Source organism: Austrofundulus limnaeus, unplaced genomic scaffold, assembly GCF_001266775.1.
Source record: "Austrofundulus limnaeus strain Quisiro unplaced genomic scaffold, Austrofundulus_limnaeus-1.0 Scaffold226, whole genome shotgun sequence".
Taxonomy (NCBI): Eukaryota; Metazoa; Chordata; class Actinopteri; order Cyprinodontiformes; family Rivulidae; genus Austrofundulus; species Austrofundulus limnaeus.
The window spans coordinates 785809-787051 of record NW_013952628.1 but is presented as its reverse complement, the minus strand read 5'-3'; the positions used below and the strand labels follow the sequence as shown (position 1 = coordinate 787051).

The following is a 1243-nucleotide window of genomic DNA, read 5'->3' as shown; positions in this document are numbered from 1 at the left end:
ACTGTTAGCTTTTAGCTTCTGATCTTCTGATAGAGGACTGTTAGCGTTTAGCTTCTGATCTTCTGATAGAGGACTGACCAACTGTCCACCAGGATGATAACAAACATTACATATTAAAATCTCACCTCGAACGTTGACTTTCCGTTCCTTTCCCAGTATTGTGTCAATCTGCAGCACAGCCTCTCCGATGGGCTTCTCCACCCCTGAACCTGTATAAAAACAGATCAGCATTTTATCACTTTGTTATTAAAGACAAAACCTTGAACTCTGATTCATTTCTTATCGTTGCAGCTCTAACATCTCTATGAGAAATGAAGTGACAGGAAGTGTCACCTCTGTCAGGTGGGATCTTCTCGCTGCCGGTGATCCTGACCCCCATCCCGTCGTGGACTGCAGAAACATTCAGAGGACTTTAGGTCAACTTAAACCAGAACCAAACAAACAGCCGACAGCTTCCTGTCTCTGCATCACCTTGGGAGTGTTGGGTTGTGATGAAGGTTTTGATCAGAGCGTCGGTGCTCTGGGAGTACAGTGACAGGGCGTAACGTAACGACGCCAGCTCCGGACTTTTCTCCACAAACGCCTTCTTCAGCCCGTTTCCTCCGGCGTGGAAGTATTGCTGAAACGAAACGAAAAATGAGAGAAAATGAGAGTGAAGCTGCTAACATTAGCTTTGCATTAGTATTAGCTCCATGTCGCTGTTAGCTTAACATTAGCGTTACCTCCATGTCAATGGTAGCTCAACATTAGTGTTAGCATTAGCACTATGTTGATGTTAGCTTAACATTAGTGTTAGCTCTGTGTTAGTGATGGCTACATGTTAGTGTAAAATTTACATTTCACTGTATTTTTGATGGCTACTTCAGGTTTTATAAAAGGACTTGTTAAAACACTGTTTCTAAGCAGAAAATAGCAGGTAGAGCTCAATAATTGTGTTAGCAGGCCTCAGCCGTAGCAACAAGAAGAGGAACGTGACGTTTCCAGTTCAATCAAAGTTAAACAGGAAATGTATCGAGCCTATAATTACAAGTGATGTCACCATGATGGACAACCCCCACCACGGGGGGGGCTGAGCAGCTCCTTCAGTCAGAGGCAAACATCCTCACTGCAGGACGGAGCTCTTCTGTAGGTCATTTATTCCAACTGCAGTTATACTGTATAACACATCATGATGTCATCAGTTAGACTGTATAACACATCATGATGTCATCAGTTAGACTGTATAACACATCATGATGTCATG

The 1243-nt window shown here is 43.3% G+C and overlaps 1 protein-coding gene across 1 annotated transcript in view; it reads right to left on the bottom strand.

Annotated features, from left to right (window-relative positions):
* Window positions 1–1243, bottom strand: part of LOC106525446 (uncharacterized) — a gene marked incomplete in the record, with an annotated part of 101552 nt that overhangs the window by 3079 nt on the left and 97230 nt on the right. Inside the window, 3 exon segments of the mRNA XM_014019699.1 lie at window positions 126–209; window positions 334–390; window positions 472–619. Coding sequence (XP_013875153.1) covers window positions 126–209; window positions 334–390; window positions 472–619 — 289 coding nt within the window.